The 15,305-nt window shown below is 50.3% G+C and overlaps 6 protein-coding genes across 6 annotated transcripts; 3 read left to right on the top strand and 3 right to left on the bottom strand.

The window, feature by feature from the left end:
- Positions 1-70: 70 nt before the first annotated feature.
- Positions 71-3,360, top strand: GT037_007333 (uncharacterized protein; the record flags this gene model as incomplete). Its single annotated transcript, XM_038932380.1, has 3 exons — positions 71-844; positions 895-2,898; positions 2,950-3,360. The coding sequence occupies 3 exons, from the start codon at positions 71-73 to the stop codon at positions 3,358-3,360; spliced, it is 3,189 nt and encodes a 1,062-aa protein (XP_038784868.1).
- A 576-nt stretch (positions 3,361-3,936) lies between these two features.
- On the bottom strand, positions 3,937-5,076 carry GT037_007332 (uncharacterized protein; the record flags this gene model as incomplete). Its single annotated transcript, XM_038932379.1, has 3 exons — positions 3,937-4,069; positions 4,122-4,397; positions 4,490-5,076. 3 exons carry the CDS (start codon positions 5,074-5,076, stop codon positions 3,937-3,939), a joined length of 996 nt encoding a protein of 331 aa, XP_038784867.1.
- A 1,835-nt stretch (positions 5,077-6,911) lies between these two features.
- On the top strand, positions 6,912-8,601 carry GT037_007331 (uncharacterized protein; the record flags this gene model as incomplete). The annotated part of the gene is made up of 4 exons (XM_038932378.1): positions 6,912-7,160; positions 7,224-7,437; positions 7,489-7,895; positions 7,948-8,601. The coding sequence occupies 4 exons, from the start codon at positions 6,912-6,914 to the stop codon at positions 8,599-8,601; spliced, it is 1,524 nt and encodes a 507-aa protein (XP_038784866.1).
- Positions 8,602-9,223: 622 nt separating this feature from the next.
- GT037_007330 (uncharacterized protein) lies at positions 9,224-10,664 on the bottom strand (the record flags this gene model as incomplete). Its single annotated transcript, XM_038932377.1, has 3 exons — positions 9,224-9,803; positions 9,858-10,369; positions 10,428-10,664. 3 exons carry the CDS (start codon positions 10,662-10,664, stop codon positions 9,224-9,226), a joined length of 1,329 nt encoding a protein of 442 aa, XP_038784865.1.
- Positions 10,665-10,998: 334 nt separating this feature from the next.
- Positions 10,999-12,651, top strand: GT037_007329 (sterigmatocystin 8-o-methyltransferase precursor; the record flags this gene model as incomplete). Its single annotated transcript, XM_038932376.1, has 5 exons — positions 10,999-11,386; positions 11,437-11,563; positions 11,619-11,992; positions 12,042-12,252; positions 12,309-12,651. The coding sequence occupies 5 exons, from the start codon at positions 10,999-11,001 to the stop codon at positions 12,649-12,651; spliced, it is 1,443 nt and encodes a 480-aa protein (XP_038784864.1).
- Positions 12,652-13,112: 461 nt separating this feature from the next.
- On the bottom strand, positions 13,113-15,040 carry GT037_007328 (pisatin demethylase; the record flags this gene model as incomplete). The annotated part of the gene is made up of 7 exons (XM_038932375.1): positions 13,113-13,208; positions 13,281-13,370; positions 13,438-13,557; positions 13,621-13,945; positions 14,006-14,214; positions 14,302-14,667; positions 14,756-15,040. 7 exons carry the CDS (start codon positions 15,038-15,040, stop codon positions 13,113-13,115), a joined length of 1,491 nt encoding a protein of 496 aa, XP_038784863.1.
- Positions 15,041-15,305: the final 265 nt, after the last annotated feature.

The raw sequence follows: 15,305 nt of genomic DNA, 5'->3' as shown, positions 1-15,305 counted from the left end.
GACGACAGTCAGCTTTGGAAAAGGCCATCTTCGATCTTATACTCAACACCGAAGACTTTGAAGTTCCATCATGTCGACTTTTGTGTCGCCAGAACTCGATCTAAACTGCAACTCAGCGTCGGGTATACGCACCTTGCCCGAACTCGTCGAATTCCACGTCAGACACAATCCTCAGCACAGATTCTGTATCCAAGCCGAGAAGCCACTAACCGAGAATGCCACATACCCATTGATATCTTTGACCTACGAACGCCTTCAGCAAGCCATATTTCGATGCCAAACATGGCTCAAAGACAACGCCCCAAACATCCATGCTTCTTTCTTGGACGACCGCGGTAGTGTGAACAGATGCGCACCAGTAGCTGTTCTCATGGAAAGCCATGTTGGTCTGGCGATTTACATCCTCACCTTGATGGGAATGGGCGTTCCGGTTGTCCTACTTTCGACACGCCTAAGCCCAGTCGCGATTAGCCACCTCATGCAAACGACCAAAGCCCAGCACGCATTGGCATCCCAACGTCTCCAGCCTTTGTTCAACGAGGCATTGGCAATTGCATATGCCGAATCAAACATCGAGCGCAACGTTGAAGTTTGCATTGCGGCAGGTTATGATGCATTCCTGAGTGAAACCCCAGTAACATGCACTGGCATGATAGCGCATCCCAACCACTTCGTTTCGGAAAGCGACTGTCAGACTCTGATTCTCCATTCTTCAGGGACTTCAGGCCTTCCGAAACCGATTTACTGTTCGCACAAGTATTTTCTGGGTTCCGCAACTTGCCATAGCTTCTCTTCAGAAACTGAAGCGCGAAATCTCAGTGTCTCCACATCGCCGTTCTTCCATGTGAGTTATCGAATCGAAAAGAGTTCGTATATAGTCACTAATAGAGGAAGGGATTTGGGCTTGTCCCAATGTGTATGTCCCTAGGTATTGGCAAGACAATGTGTCTCCCTCCACCCTCCTCTATCCCAACAGGTATTTCAGTAGCAGAACTCCTAGAACAGTCCGGGGCAAAGGCTTTGTTGACAGTACCATCGATTGTTGAAGAAATCACGTTCCTCCAGGACGATCAAGGAGTTCGGGTTCTCCAGAACCTCGACTTTGTCGCTTTCGGCGGAGGTATGCCCAAGGAGTCTGTTGGAAAAAGGCTTTGGGAGGCAGGGGTAAAACTGATTAATCACTACGGTGCAACTGAGACCGGACCGCTATCGCCTTTCTTTGTGCCCACGAATTCTTATGACTGGCACTATGTCAAGCTTCGGCTTGACACTCTTGTGCCGATGGAAGTCCAGCTAGACTCTGTCAGTGCTCACGAAAAGAGGTTTCAGATGAGTCTGCGGCCTTTCGGATGGATGCAACGCTTTGAAATCCAGGATATACTTGTCCAGAGACCAGGGTCACAACAAGAAGACATGGAGTTCTCCATCCGGGGTCGAACCGATGACTTGATATGCCTCGCAACGGGGGAAAAGGTCCGTCCAACGATATTGGAGGGTCTCATACAGCAACATCACGGCGTCAAAGCGGCTACGGCATTCGGAGATGGCCGATTCGAGCTTGTTGTTATCATAGAGTCAACCACACTCTTGGAAGCTGACTGCATTGAGGCGTTGAAGACGTCCGTTTGGCCGCTCATCGAAGAAGCCAGCCACACAATGGATGCGCATGCGAGGATATCGTCACATGCAGCAATCCTGGTGTTTCCACCAGGGTCATTGCCAAGATCTGACAAGGGTACCATACTCCGCTTAGAAGTTGCCAAGAAGTTTTCGAAGGAGATCGACCAAGTGTATCGAAAGCTCGAAGCGGACGTGGCAGCATCTCCACTCGATCTATCGTCGCCCGAGATGACCATAAGAGGCTTGATAGAAGAAAACATCAAGCTAGGCTTGACTTCCACGAGCTGGAGTAACGAGGACGACCTTTTCGAGCTTGGGATGGACAGCTTACAGGCCACAAAGCTCCGTCGATTGCTTAAAGCATCATTGAAGGCCACTGTTTCCAATTCGCATGGCGTGTTGAAGCCAGACGAGATCTTGGGGGACTTTGTTTATCGGCACGCTTCCGTTGTGAAGCTCGTGGAAGCGATAACTTCCAAGCAAACTGCGGCAAGCGATACTTCCGACTCTCGCTGTTTGGAACAGCTTGTTGATCGATACTCTGGAAGAGACATCACTCAGCTGCAGAAGGCAACTGTCGCCATAACAGGAGCTACAGGTAGCCTAGGATCCCACTTACTCCATGTTCTCCTCAACGATCCCTCAGTAAGTCGTATCATATGTCTCAATAGACGTACAGGAGACGAAGCAGTCGCTAGACAGAGGCACTCTTTACGCTCTCGAAACATAGACGTGAGCGATGCATTGTTCTCAAAGGTTGAGGTCCTAGAAATCAGCCAAGCCACTGACCGCTTAGGATTGAGTGCTACGCAGTACGAATCTCTTGCTCGAGAGGTTACTCACATTGTGCACACTGCTTGGCCTATGAATTTCAAGATGAAGCTGGCATCTTTCAATGCGGCATTCAAGACCTTGGAAAACTTGATTCAGCTTGCATGCGATGCACATCGTCAGACTTCGCGAAAGAAACCGAGGTTCTTGTTCGTGTCTTCCATCTCAACAGTTGGTAATTACCCCAACATCAAAGAAGAACGCATGGTCCCTGAAGTAACTGTCGACGACTATCGTTGGGCCCTGGACTTGGGTTACGCCAAAGCTAAACTCGTATGCGAGAGGATTGTTCAGCACGCGGCCGAGGATCACCCTGGGATCGAGATCGGGCTAGTACGTTTCGGTCAAATTGCCGGATCCAACACCGGTTATTGGAACTCTGATGAGCACTTTGCTGCGCTGGTCGCGTCGTCTTTGACTGTCGGAAAGTTTCCCGACTTGCGAGGGGTAATACATCAGACCAGTTCATGTTCCTGTCAGCTGGCTAATGATGAGCAGACACTGTCCTGGATACGTGTAGATTCGGGTGCGGCTATCCTTGCTGAGCTTTTGTTTCAACCTCTGCCATTACAGCTCGTGTACCACCTAGAAAACCATGTCCGACAAAGTTGGCAAGATGTCATCGCAGTACTAGTCAGCAGGCTCGGCCTCCCAGAGCGTTCAATTATTCCTATGAACGAGTGGTTAAAGCTTGTTGAGTGTGGCCCTGGCGAAAATAACCCGGCACAGAGCCTTCTTGACTTCTTCAGCGATGATTTCGTTAAGATGTCCGACGGGTCGATCATGCTAGACACGGCTGCCACTCGAAGCGTGTCACCTACGCTCCGAAAAATGTTGCCGATTACTGAAAACGATATCGCAGCTTACGTTGAATATTGGCAAAGCATAGGTCTTTTGAAGAGAATGTGAACAGTGAGGGGAGGCAGAAAAATTTAAAGCCAACAATTCTTGTGGTGATAGTTCTAAGGTCGCATACGCTGCTAGAGGGGACCACCGGTAAAGTCGTTCCGCCCGGCCGGCCGGCCGTGGGACTATTTGGCGAAGCCCCACCGCACCCCTTGCCTGATTGTTTGCCTAGTAATCTAGTCTCATTTTTCTCCCCGACGGTTTCCAACTTCAACTTTGACTTCATATACACCACCTCAGCCGCTCATCTCTTTGATTGCAAGAAGCCACAAGCTGTAACGATTTCAGGGTCGTCTTGTAAACATATGCTGTTCGATTCTTTCCTCCCAACAATGTTTGATCCCGAGCTGCATGCGAAAACACGTACACCGTCAAGTTTGCTCTTTGGTGCCGTTGACGTCGCGACGTACCACGGCATGTACAGTCCTACAAGGTCGACCAATTATTTGGTTCTCAATCAATTACTACTGGAATGAACGGAATCGTAAGCTTGCTCCGATCCTATCTCAATGATACAACTTATTATGAGACCGCCGACTATTCAATCTCTCTCGGATCGACTATACTTGGACGCACTGATCAGGTGCCAACTGATTTGATGTTTGACATCACGCCAGGGGATGTCGCCTCCAGGATTTCAGTAAGCTCTTTCCACAATTGCTTTTGTGTGCGTAATCCCTGTTCGTTCTTGACCCAGGCGGGGACCCACCAACTATCGCTTCCGTCAGTAGAATTTAAGGTAAAGCTCAAGACACGTAACTTACTCTTTGATCTTGCAGCCGGAGAGAAATTGGCCGTGACTGTCGTTGCCAGCGATGACACCATGGACCGTTGTACGGCTGCCTTCCTCGGCTGTCCGCGCAAAAAAGAACCGAATCGTCCCGATCAAAGCACGAGTGGCGGCACTTGTGTCATGAGCAAGACCAGTCGAGCATACCCCGGGGGCAGTCATGTTCATGATCACGTTGGTCTTCTCGGCAGGGTACAGAGAGGCCCATTCACGGGTGGCGTATAGCTGCACGAGTTTCGTCAAAGGATAGCTGTATAGATGCGTTAGCTATCACCTCATACGAATTTTGATTCTGTGAAGTTGTTCCATCGAAGGAGCGTATGGAAGAGATTACGGACTCACCGATCCGCGACTTTAGCATCGTTCAGGTTCGCTAGGATGTTCTTCTGTCCCCCCTTCTCTAGCTCTTTATTCGCTTGGAACGCCAGTGCACTACCGACCATGACGATGCGCGGCGTGGTGTTGAACGTTTGTGCCGTTTCCTGCAATTTCGGCATCAATAGCGCGGCCAACAAGAATGGGCTGATAACGTTGACTGTCATACAACTCTCGTGGCCTTCAGCGAGGACGAACTTGTCCGTCATAACTCCGGCGTTCTCGATAAGAGCATCAATTCGCTCTAGTTTGGAGGCTTTGTCTGCAAATGCTTTCACGGACGCGAACGACATAAGGTCAAGCTGCCAGACCTCAATCACATTCTTACGCCCAGTGGTTTGCTCGATGTTTGCCTTCGCCGCCTCGCCTGCCGAAACTTTACGACTCGAAATGATGACGTGGGCTGCGTTCGCTTTGACGAGGTGTCTGGCAGTCTCAAGCCCAAGCCCGGTGTTACCACCCGTCACAATGTACGTCTTTCCACCAACATTCGCGCTGTTGATGAGGACCGGCAGTTTCTTGTACTGCTCGCCGATTATGTCGAATTGAGACATGTGGGCGACGTCTGAAAGGTGTTATGGCGTTGCGAGAGAAGTGTTGGAGTAGAAGTGTAGTGGCTTGAATTTACTGAGGAATTGAATATGTAAAATGTACGTTAGTGGGTACGGCCGACACCAACAACAATATGAGATGAATGTTTTCTTTAAGAAGGTGGTAAACAAACGTTTGCACGTCGAAGATATGAAGTACGAAAGGTTTCCGGAGACGCGGTGATAAGAAACCACAAACTTACGGAGTTATGGATGCAAGGTCCAGAGCTGAGCGTAAGGGCAGGTGAGGTCTCGGTTTAGCGTGCGTAGAGGACACCGGCGGGTAGAAGCTGAGGCACAGCCAAAACCAGCTCGTCCGCTATCTCCGCTATGCATGCGCCTCTCCAACGCCATTCAAGTCCTTCTGTACCACCACACTAGGAGTAGGCCAATCAGATATCAGCAACTGTTTCGGCGTTAGCGTGGTCCATGGCTTGGCACTCGGGTCCCATCACATGGTGAACTCGGGCTTTGATCCTGACCAATGACAACTTCAAGCACTGTTCTAAGCAAGCTTCTGAGAATAGTAAATGGTAAGGCGCAATCTGAAGATAATTGCCTCAATGTAGTGATATTCGGAACCCGACGCGGCTCAAGCTACGCTTCATTCGTCTTCTAGGTGTGCTGCAAGAGTGTGTTCTCAAATGTGTTGGAAGGCACACCAACGCATCTGCGGGCGAGCGCACACTCCAAGCCTAGCTAGATGATGCTAAAATTGTCTGTTTGAGCAAACGAGGAAGTACGAGAGATATGTCCTAGAGCCGAACTTTAGCCGGTAAGATTGCTTCTGATATCAACTATTCCGACTGACAGAGTCGGCCAGAGTTCACGTGGTCAAAGAGTTGGAAGGACGCCCAGACTCAGGTCTCGGGTCACAACTGGCTCCTTCGGCTCCCAACACCACGAATGGCCCCTAGTGCTACGGATAGTCCTTACCTAGTGCTACGAAATCGCTCCCTACTGAGAATCAGGCAGCGCTAGTCCTAATGTGTCAATAGCCACTCAGTCTTGTCTTTGCATAGACTTATCGTTCTAGCACTTAATTGGCCATGGAGAAAAGTCACATCATCACCGAATTACCGCTGAAAAGCGACTCGAGTCGAGCTATCTTACTCAGCTAAGCTTTGCCAGCTCACATGGTGTTGGTCATAGCCCCAACGCCCGTATAGCTTTTTCCAACTGTTCTTTTTCGTGACTGGATGTGTGAAGCTCATGAACCATGTCGATCCCTCAGTTTGGAATGCCCCCAAAGCTTGACATTCCCACAGACCAGGTTCGCCCGGATCTAGAGGCTCTCTTCCACGTGTAGGATCGAGCACAGCAGCCTTATACGCGTGGCGTAGTTTCTAAGATATCTGAAAGCCAGCTCGCTTCGATTATACGCCTTCAAATGGCACTTTGTCTCAGACGGATAATACGGGAGTGTTGTCGGCCTTACTCCTTCCACCACACCAGCCCGCGATTATACTATGATTGGTAGCTAGATTACGAGAGATGGATGTAGCTTCAAGTACCAACACAGCCATGGCGTCCAATATTGCGCCCTCACATACCTTTCGAGCTGGAGCAGAGTCCACCGGATGGCCCAGAACACCAGATGAGCCGAAAGTTGAAGACGAAGGTCGTGGGGGCTATGAACGCGTGCGTAGACCAGCAGGCACAGATACAATGAGGGAAAAGTTGGACCAGCAAGTATAAAACCCTCCAGATACCGTACTCAATGTCACTATCATTACCTTCATCCAAAAACACTCTTTCAAGCGCATCATTTGGCACTTCGATATCTTATACTTTCCAAGATGTTCGCCTCTCGACTGGCGAAAGTTCTACTCGGATTCAGTCCCTTCATGTCAATAGCATCCGGCGCTGCCATTGACAACGACCTTGTTTTCAAACGCCAGGATACTTGGCCAGCATCTATTGCAGGCGATGCTCATGATCAGACCTGGTCTGAATTTGCCAACAAGACGCAACGTTGGTCTACCTACTCAGCTCCTACTTTCAACGAAGTTTTTCTCCCCCAGAATGAGAGAGAGCTATCTATGGGGGTAAGCGTGCTCTTTCCTTGCTGATCGCTCTGTGAACAATCTGCTTACAGGCTCTTCTAACAGCTGAAATACCTGTCGAGCAACAACCGTCCCTTCCTTGCCAAATCAGGCGGCCACGGCTACTCAGCTACTCTGGAGTCTGTGCAAAACGCCACCATGATTAATATGGGCGGGTTTGATAGCATCAAGCTTAATCGGGACCAAAGTGTGACCTACGGTTCGGGCGTGCTTTACGGCGACCTTGTCCAGTTTCTATACGACCATGGACGCACAGTCAGTAAGTCTCGACTGGCTCACTAAATTCTATAAAGGTTGCTCACTAGAGTAGCTGTAGGGTCATGTCCTTGCGTCGGATCGGCTGGTGCTACGCTTGGTGGCGGTCTCGGCCGTTTCGAAGGTCTCTATGGCCTTACAAGCGATAATGTCAGCAAGGTTCGATACGCACTGTACAACGGCACCATTGTCGAAGCATCTCAGAAAGTCAACAAAGATCTTTTCTGGGGTATTCGCGGCGCAGGTCAGAACTTCGGTATCGCTTTCGAGATAACGCTGCAGACATATCCTGCCACCAACAACGGCCAGCATTACAACGGAGATTTCTACTTCGCACGTAAAGATATGAAGAGAATGTTTGATGCTGTTAACGACCTTGCAGCGCCGGGAGGTAACCCTGATGCATTCGATCCCCGTCTCAACATGATTCCGTTCGTGTCATACAACACAACAACACAACAAGTCAGTGTTCAAAGCCGTATGATGATGATCAAGGTACTAAACAAGACTACAGATTGATGTTATTCTCAACGTCCAGTATGCAGGGCCTACTAAAGACGCTCAAAAGCATACCAATCGTTTCAAGTCCTACGCCACTCGCTTTGTGGAGGTCGAAACCTCCTGGCCAGGCACGTTCAACGCTGCTGTCGGTGGACTTATCAATTTCTCCTGCACGAAAGGTGTAAATTACGATATGCGTGGCGTCATCACCAAGAAGATCGACACCCAAATCGTCAACGACTTCGCAGACGACCTCGTAAAAATGATTCACGCCAACCCCTCCGCCAGCTCCAGCATGTTGATGATCGAGACCTTCCCAAACCAGGCAATGAACAAACTTCCTAACGATTTCTCTGCATTTCCTCATCGTGGAAAGTTCAACAATATGATCGAGCTTGTAATGCTGTACACGGACGACAAAGACGCTGCCAATGTCGAGGCTTTCAGCGTGAAGTGGCGCAACAGATGGGCTGAGAAGAAGTACTCAGGTTACGACAGGTTGTATGAGTACCAGAACTACGGTCACGGAGATGAGCCTCTGAGTGCTCTGTACGGCTATGAAGAGTGGCGACACGTGAAGTTGACAGATTTGAAGAACAAGTACGATCCCAAAGGCTTCTTTGACGGATACCACGCTATTCCCAAGACGCTGGCCGGCTGGACGTAGACAGCTCTATTCTACTGCTCGATGACTTATGTTATCATGGATTTAGAATGAAGGCTTCTCTTTTTTCCAGGATTGGTGTGGTTTGGTTTCGGATATTTTGTTGCAACGCGCATTCTTTTCGGCCGAGTGTCCCCCTAGACTGCACTACAAGTTTGCTAGAATTATCCATTACGTATTTTCTTGTCTATTTGAGAACAAAATGCCTCCTGGGGTGCTACATCCCTTCCACCTGGTTGTTTGATTTTGCGTGCACGAATCAGCATATAAAGGACCTTTCATCTCTCGTTCACGCCCATTGATCAAGCCCGCCGCGCACCATTACTATCTGTGAGCCTTACTCCCACTCATTCTTCACAGAAGTCTTTTAGAGACGTCATCGTGAACTATCGTTTGAAATAACAAAAACTCAACTGCCTGTTGAATGGTTGTATCTGTTCCTCTAAAGCAGATCGGACTTTTGCTTCACTAATGATCGATAGGACTACACACATGTATAGTACTAGCTACTGTGCAGCAAATGGAGCAGGAGAGAAGATTTAGCCGGAAAATCTGTTCAGCTTTGCTTCCAATCTTCGTTGTAGACGGACACGTAAAAACATATACGATGATAGGTGATCTTACACTACGCAGACAACATGTAGCGTGCCGGGTGGTATGTCTCTGGTGTAAGATAAGACTTGATATCCGGCTCCGGTCCCTTTCCCACTTGATAGCTGATATAGCTATGCAATCCTTTTCCGTTCTCCAACCCACGGTGCTCAGCCAGCTTCTCCAGCATCTGCAAGTATCGACCGCACCAAGCTCCACGGCCTCTCGACTCCATCCATTCCACAAGCCGCGTGGCAATCTGCCGATCGTCCGGGCCGTACCTCCTCGTCGGCAGGTAGAATTTGACGTCAACATCGCTGTTATGCGGTGCGATATCAAAGAAGTAAACAAAGCACTCAACGAGATTCTCTTCATCTAACCACGTCTTGGCGACAGGTGGATGCGCGGGAACACTAGCGTCTTCTGGGAAGTCATCAGGCAATCCTAGTAGCGTCCAGATGAAAGACTTGAGGTCTTGGAAGCTGGATTCCGGAACGTCGCGTGATCCACCAAGGGTGACAATCTCGCGGAGAGAAGAGAAACTTGTGTGCGGTGTCATGAAGTAGAGTTTCAGCCGCGACTTCTCGGGCTTCACGTTATCTACGGCTAGTACGCTGTCAATCGGCATTAGTGTCCAGCTGTCACTTAGAAGTAAGAGCGTAACGTACCACGGCTGTAGGAGCTTGCCCTGGGGATTGTTCGAGAGAAATTCCATCAACGTATCGCGCCCCTTGTTGTTCGGATTGAGTTTCAGGATGATTTCGTCCCATTCATTCATGGTTGTTGCACTGCCTGCTTGCAGGATCTTATAGTCTCGTGGTAGGAAATAGGACTTGAGACCAAAGGGCTTTGTCTGGCTATACTCCACGGCGTGGAGAAAGTGCGAGGCCTTTTGATCGCCCTTCTCGATCTCTTCCAAGAGCGAAGTAATCCAGGAGAAATCCACACCGGGCAGAACGTTCTTCACTGTGCTCATGTAATCCAGCGATAGTGCATGGTTATGGGGGTCAGTGGTTCTGCCCGAACCTGGGTTGAAGGGCTCCCATGAGTATCGTATATCTGGCTTTCCTGTGGATGTATTCCACTTCCAGGAGTATTCCAGAGGGGAACCGTCGTGCGCCATCAGGGAATGCCATCTCGACTTTCCATCGCTCTCGGGAGCCGGTCCTAGTCGAGGACACTGACCAAATCGTCAGACTCCATTCTGACATGAAAAGCAGGTTCCGATGAGAACTCACTATGAAATGCAGGTGAAAAAGCAGCACTTCGTACTGCTTCTCTATAGAGTATCCGGAAGCGTCAACCATACAAGCCACATGGTAGCCCGTGTGGTGCCACCAAAATCTGATGTTACGATCCTGTAAGGGGATGACCTTTTGCAAGGACTGCCACACGACTGTGGGGTTCGGGATCTGGTGCTTCAAATATCCTTTCTCCACGTGGCCATTCGTCTTCTCGGTTGTGATGCCGTTCATACTTGAAAATGATTATAGAGACTGAATAAGAAAGGACTAGGATGAGTACGCTGCACGCCAGCATCGGCCTGACTACTGCGGATTCTGTAAGTTAATGGGCACCCGCTATTTCGGCGTGTTGGCGGCCTGGAAGATGCGACTCGGGTCCAGGATACTTACATGGGACCCGAGCAGTAAGCTCAGGCTGCAGCACCACCACTGCTGGTTCAGCGCAGGTCCGCACCTACGCAGATCACAAAAAGAATACCAATCACAACCGCAATCACATGAGAGGAAAGAAGTCGCTCATCTTGTCTTCTCAGCTTACTTTCGTAGCTGCATCACTGAGCTTGAGATGGAACGCCTTCCTCACACCCTGAAGGACGCTGACGAGCTCCTGAGATTATCCGACTTGCTGCAAGAGGCAGCTCTGACAATCAAAGACGAATGGGCCAAGGAGAATTTCTCGTACCAAGATGAGAGCAAAGACACAGCGCGCATTCTACCTAGCCACAGGCTTTGGAACGCAGAGAGAACAATCGAAGCGGTCACCGGAGCTATAGTTGAACTTGTGGCTGAGCCTCATCAGCGCATCCAGCAAATCTTGGCAGAGTTCATGGAATCGCGCGCGCTGTTCATTGCCGCCGAGCGCAAAATCCCTGACCTTCTCCACGGAGCGGGGCCTAATGGGTTGGATATCCAGACAATATCCGAGAGAACTGGAATTGAACGAAGAAAACTGGGTGGGTTAGAGCAGACCAACGACCATATTAAACGTGCTGAGATTCTTCAGCGCGCATATTGAGAACCTTGTGTTCCATTCACATCTTCCGCGAGGTTGCAGATAACCGATTCGCGAACAACCGTATCTCTGGAGCTTTGGTTGATAATCCAGGCTTGAGAGCTTATGTGCAGCTATTGTAAGTAAATCAAACATCCTAATCTCAACATAGTCGGCTTTCTGACACTTCCAAGTGGACTGCATATCTACTCGTCGTCAGACCACTTTCCTCGTTACCTACTCGGTTCTACAGGTCACTCATACAAGGTTGACGAGACAGCTTTTCACCGCGCCATGGGGACAAACAAGCCGCTTTGGGAGTGGATGACTGAAAAGCTTCTGCCTAGTCAAATTGTCTCTGACGGTCCAGGCTACCCAGGTGTTCCAGATCTGTCCGCTTGCAGTGATTCTAGAGACGCACCAGGCGTGGTCATTAATCGACCGGAGCTTGAGAATTTCGCTTTGGCCATGGTAGCCGGCGGAAAGACGTCTGGTGCTGCCCACGCGTTCGATTTCCCCTGGCTCGAGCTCGGGGAAGGTATTGTGGTTGATGTTGGTGGGGGCGTTGGTACGTCATCTCTCCGCCCGGCTTCAACATTAGCTAATTTACTGTACAGGAGGCTTCCCACTTCAACTGCTGAACGTCTACCCAAAGTTGAAGTTCGTCGTGCAAGATCGTCCCGAGAATGTCGAACGTGGCGAGCACAAGGTTTATCCCAAGGAAGCGCCCGATGCCGTCTCCAGCGGTCGCGTAACGTTTCAAGCGCACGATTTCTTCCAACCGAACCCCGTAAAAAATGCCGATGTCTACTGGCTGCGTGGTATCCTGTGGGTAGACCTCATTTTAGTCCCGCATGTAATCCTCTCCTACTAACAGTTCTCAGCCACGATTGGTCCGATGATTACTGCGTCGCAATTCTCAAGGCGATAAAAACAGCTATGGGTCCGAAGTCGCGTATTCTCATATGTGATCCCGTCATGAATACGACCTTTGGCTGCGCCGAGATTCCTCCGGCTCCGAGTCCGCTACCTGCAAATTATGGATACCATGTACGGTACTGCCATACTAGGGACCTTGCACTCATGGCGACACTGAACGGTATTGAGCGGACGCCCACCGAATTCAAAGCTTTGTTGGAAAGTGCAGGACTCAGACTGCGAAAGTTTTGGGAGGTAAGAAGCATGGTGGGCATCACCGAAGCGGGGCTCAATGATGCAAGCGATTAGTAAGTGACCATCGTCACAAACTGTCCTATCTTGGGCTAGTCGAGGTCTGAGTTTACCTAGAACAAACATTGAATAGAGGCTGTCCTTTAACACGATACAGTTCTCATGGAACTGAGTGAGGCCTCCAAGGCGTATATACCAGTCAATCGAGGCCGTGGGTTTCTTCGAAGGCTATGCTGCCTGTTCATATGTCCCTTGCACACTGCTCTTGCTACAACCTCGACCAAAGCTCCGTCGGCTCGTCAACATCTACTGCATCGTTGCTTACGCGCACCCAAGTCAACCATTTCTAGAATAATATCATCTAGGCAAAAACCGTTTCCAGTCAGATGCTCGTGTCTCATGACGGCTTCTCAGCTCCAACATACCTATCCTGCATACGTAGTCGGTCGTGCATTGTATCACCCTGCAAGCCCCTCTAGCCTTCTCTTACATCCCTCTCTCCCAAGCTTTCCCACTGTCTACTTCCTTCGCGTGATCTTCACCTCAAACCCCGACGGCTGCGCAAACCAATGGTTTTCGATTTTCCACTCCTCGCTCGGCCGCATCAGCTCAAGCTAACCAGTACATCAGCCTCTCATTCAAACCACGCCCTAGACGCACGGAAAATATTTCGCATCGCAACTTACATCATATTTTTGCAGCAGCGAGGGCACAAGCTTGAAAATCTGGAAATACGACAAGTTCTTCCCCAGGCAAGAGCGATGGCCCGCGCCAAACTGGTCCGTGCCTCATTAGCCTGACGGAGCACTTTAGGGGGTGCTGGTAAAGGGAGTGAAAACGTACCGTAAGCAACGAGCTGTACATAGTCCTCTTCTGCTCCTCGCCCACGAGCCACCGTTCTGGTCGCCACACTTCAGCGTCTTCCCCGTACAACCACTTCTCACGATGAACCGTCCACGGGCTCTATCCCCGTCACTCCGTTAGCCTCGTCTCCCAGTATCTATGATATCCATCGAAAACACATACCATCGAAACCCTAGTCCCCGGCGGGATCGCATAGCCATCGATCTGCAGTCCTTGCTGCCCCACTATGCGCTCGATCGGGAAGCAAATGGGTGGGTGCAGCCGAGACGCTTCGTGGATGCAAGCCTCCAGATACGGCAGCGTCTGTGACTCCTTCCACGAGACGAACTCGGAAATGCGGCCGGTCTTTGCGGCGGCATCAATTTCGGCGCGTAGAGTTGTAAGAGTGACCGGGTTCTTTAGAAGGTGGTAGAAGAGGGCGCTCTCGAGGATGCTGGTTGTGTCGACGCCTGCTTGGATGTTTGAGTTTGTCCAGGTGGGGACGGCGCTATCGCATTGTCAGTGTTGCATGAATGTCATTGGGTAGAGTCTGTGTAGGAATGCTCACCTAGGAGGTAACGCGCTATCCTTCTCCTTCTCCCGGATAAAGCAGGACAGGAAGTCACGCTGATTGATGCTCTCTCTCTGTGCTTGTGTCAAGCTCATCCGCTCATGAATTCGTGCGAAAGAGAACTCCGCCACGAGATTCTTCTTCGACCCCGCGGGCAATATGGGATTATCCTTCCACAAATAATCCAGCCAAGGCATCTGGGTATTCTACGATCCTGAATCAGCTCATGGCATCACAAAATACCATCACCATTATTGACATATACTACAGGGGGCTGGCAATCGCACACTCACCGGTGCCGCAGCTTTGAAATAATTCCAGTTCGCCTCGATCACACCCTCGATGTCCCCTCCTTCATCCAGAAACCCGAGGCGTCGTGAGAAGGTCACCTCGCCAATGACGTCAAACGTAAGGAACTGTAGCCAATCATACATATCGAATGCAGTGTCCGCACGGTCCACGAAGCGCTCGTCCAGTCGCATGAAAAAGTGCCGCAGCGTGGACGTGATGAGCGGCTCGAACGAGATGAGGTTTCCGATGCTGTAGAGGTTCGCGATGGGACGCCGCATCTGGCGGTGCACATCCTCGTCCAGCGTCGCGAAAACGTCGGGGATGGCGCCGCCTTTCATGCGCGGCATGAGCGCGTTGTAGAATTCTGACTGGGTGGCTTTATCAGCGAGAATCTTGTGATGTCGGATGCATCTTTCAGCTTAGCTAGAGGACAAGGTTTACGAGCACTCTACCTACCTTCTTTGGCCGCGATTTGAATCCAAAGATGCTGTCGATAGCGCGCGGCTGCGAGACCAATACAGCGTTCGGTCCTACGCGGACGACGGAACCATAGTCGTGGTGCACGCGGAGATGTATCTCATGTATGCGACCAGATTTTGCCCATGAGCGCCGAACCAGGTTCGTAAGGGCTGCTGCTCTCGGACCGGGGATGTGCCTGAGCGATATGTACGATTGAAATGTTTTGAACAGTGCGAACAAGGTGGTTGCAACGACCACAGTGAATAAGACTCTGAGAACCATCTCGCTCAAGGTATGATGCACGTGATTCATGATTGCGACAACAACAAAACGTTACTCTTAGCACGCGTATTCGTAGACGGTTGTCACATAGCTCATTATGGCAGATAGAACTCGCTATCCTGGTATCAGCACTCGGGTTCGCGTGCTCGGTGCACTTGTGAATAACTCGGGTCCGGACGTAGCACCTCACGCTAGCTGTTGTAAGCAACAGCGGATGAGCTCCCAATTGGGTCTCTTGAACTTGGTAGGAGGAAGCGAAGGTGTC

This window comes from Alternaria burnsii, assembly GCF_013036055.1.
Source record: "Alternaria burnsii strain CBS107.38 chromosome Unknown 715, whole genome shotgun sequence".
Classification (NCBI taxonomy): domain Eukaryota; kingdom Fungi; phylum Ascomycota; class Dothideomycetes; order Pleosporales; family Pleosporaceae; genus Alternaria; species Alternaria burnsii.
Note: the sequence above shows the minus strand (reverse complement) of the source record. Positions and strands in the feature narration are given on the sequence as shown.